Raw genomic sequence first — 1,706 nt, forward strand, 5'->3', positions numbered from 1 at the left:
GTTCAATCTGTAATACTCAATGGTCTTTTCCGAATTTCATTTTTTTTTTTTTTGGGGGGGGAGGGGAGTGATACTTTGAGATACTGCAATAAGGCAAACACTCACCAACATCATAGTTTTGATCAGGAAAGTTGATGCGATTACTATCCACCAAGAGCTCCTGTGGGAAGCTGGAGCCATGGGAGAAGGCTGCACTCACAAGCCCTATGTCAATAGATAGCAGGAATAGTGCCAAATATAGCAGTGTTCTTGGCCCAATACACACCCAACTCTCTGCAGTCCTTGCCATGCCCCTTGCTGCCTCCTCCCACCTCCTGGAATGAAAAGGATAATCATTCATTAAATTAAGTATAACATGGGCTGCTAGGTAAAATAAGTGGAAAAAAAATCCCAATTACAAAAATAAAACAGAAGAAAGAAATAATCAGTAATTAACATCCTAGTTTGGACTTAAAACAAAAGGGAGGAAGAGGAGGCAGAAAAATAAAATGAAGTAAAGATGGAAAGGAAAAAAGTATTTTAATAATGCCTAGCTAAATGTGTCAAAACTTAACATTTGACTTTTAAAATAAAAAGCATTATCAGGCTGACATTTCCATGCACTCATGAACCAAACAGTATAGACTAGCTACTACATAGATATCAACCCAGCAGCATATACCATATTTCTTTCTTAACAAAAAAATATAGGATTAGTAAGAAAATATCAGTAACAGTTTCAACATTTTCTACTGATCCATTATAAAAGTGAAAACATATATGGGTTACATATACATGTAATCATAAACTACTTGTTAATGCACTTGGTAAATATAGTATCGTACCTGGAAAATATGTATCATAAAAATAAATAAAAGTTTGAAAGGGCCTTCTATCTGATATATATAAATCTATTAAAACTGTTTAACTAGCTTTCACTACCCAAAGAACCATAAGCCCTTCAGCCAACCAGCCCCTGGAGTTGCAAAAGAGGTACAATTTTTTAAGTTTCACTACAAAATGCTTTGATCTTTGACATAAAAATTAGGGGACACTGCATACGTTCCATTCATTTATGGTTTAACTGAAAAAAATAACAGGCAATGCAATAATGGATTTTGCTCAAATCGGATAAGTGAGCTGAAATACACTGGCATTACAGCTACATATACTTGCTATTGTTATTTTCCTTTTAGATACACTACACTTCAACAGGAATAAAGTTGTACTGCCACTGTATATATTAAATCCTTCCTTTCATATTATGGAAGTCCATATGTTACCATGCTTCTCCATTGCTAAGACCTTGGACTAAGGTTTCTATTTGATAATAAACTCCTAAAATAACTGCAAGCTCTATCTCACAAACAAATATGGTGAAGGTTTGTCTCTCTTAGCCGTGTTGATTACTTATTCACTGTGCTTATCTTTTTAATACCTACATGGTTATCCTTCTGCTGATTATTTGTAATGCAATATCATTTCCATAACTTTGTAAGGAATTGTGGTTAATGTTTCTTAATCTTCATAGAGCTATTCTCAACAATTTCAATAAAATAACTTGCTAATTAAATTATTTATTTCACATATGATATATCTCCACTGCCTTTCCCATTTTATTCATTTCATGTACTCATTAGCATTTTTGCCTTTAATCTCCCGTAAGCATACCAAAATACATTTAAATTAAACAAAGTATATTTTTTTCTCTCTCACATATTCCTAAG

The 1,706-nt window shown here is 33.4% G+C and overlaps 1 protein-coding gene across 2 annotated transcripts in view; it reads right to left on the reverse strand.

The window, feature by feature from the left end:
• LOC119591483 (pancreatic lipase-related protein 2-like) overlaps nt 1-1,706 on the reverse strand; it is an 8,665-nt gene that overhangs the window by 3,965 nt on the left and 2,994 nt on the right. For both annotated transcript variants that reach the window (XM_037940227.1, XM_037940226.1), the window contains exon 2: nt 106-314. In XM_037940227.1, coding sequence (XP_037796155.1) covers nt 106-314 — 209 coding nt within the window. The remainder of the gene's footprint in view (nt 1-105; nt 315-1,706) is intronic.

Source organism: Penaeus monodon, chromosome 28 (genome assembly GCF_015228065.2).
Source record: "Penaeus monodon isolate SGIC_2016 chromosome 28, NSTDA_Pmon_1, whole genome shotgun sequence".
In the NCBI taxonomy this organism is placed as follows: domain Eukaryota; kingdom Metazoa; phylum Arthropoda; class Malacostraca; order Decapoda; family Penaeidae; genus Penaeus; species Penaeus monodon.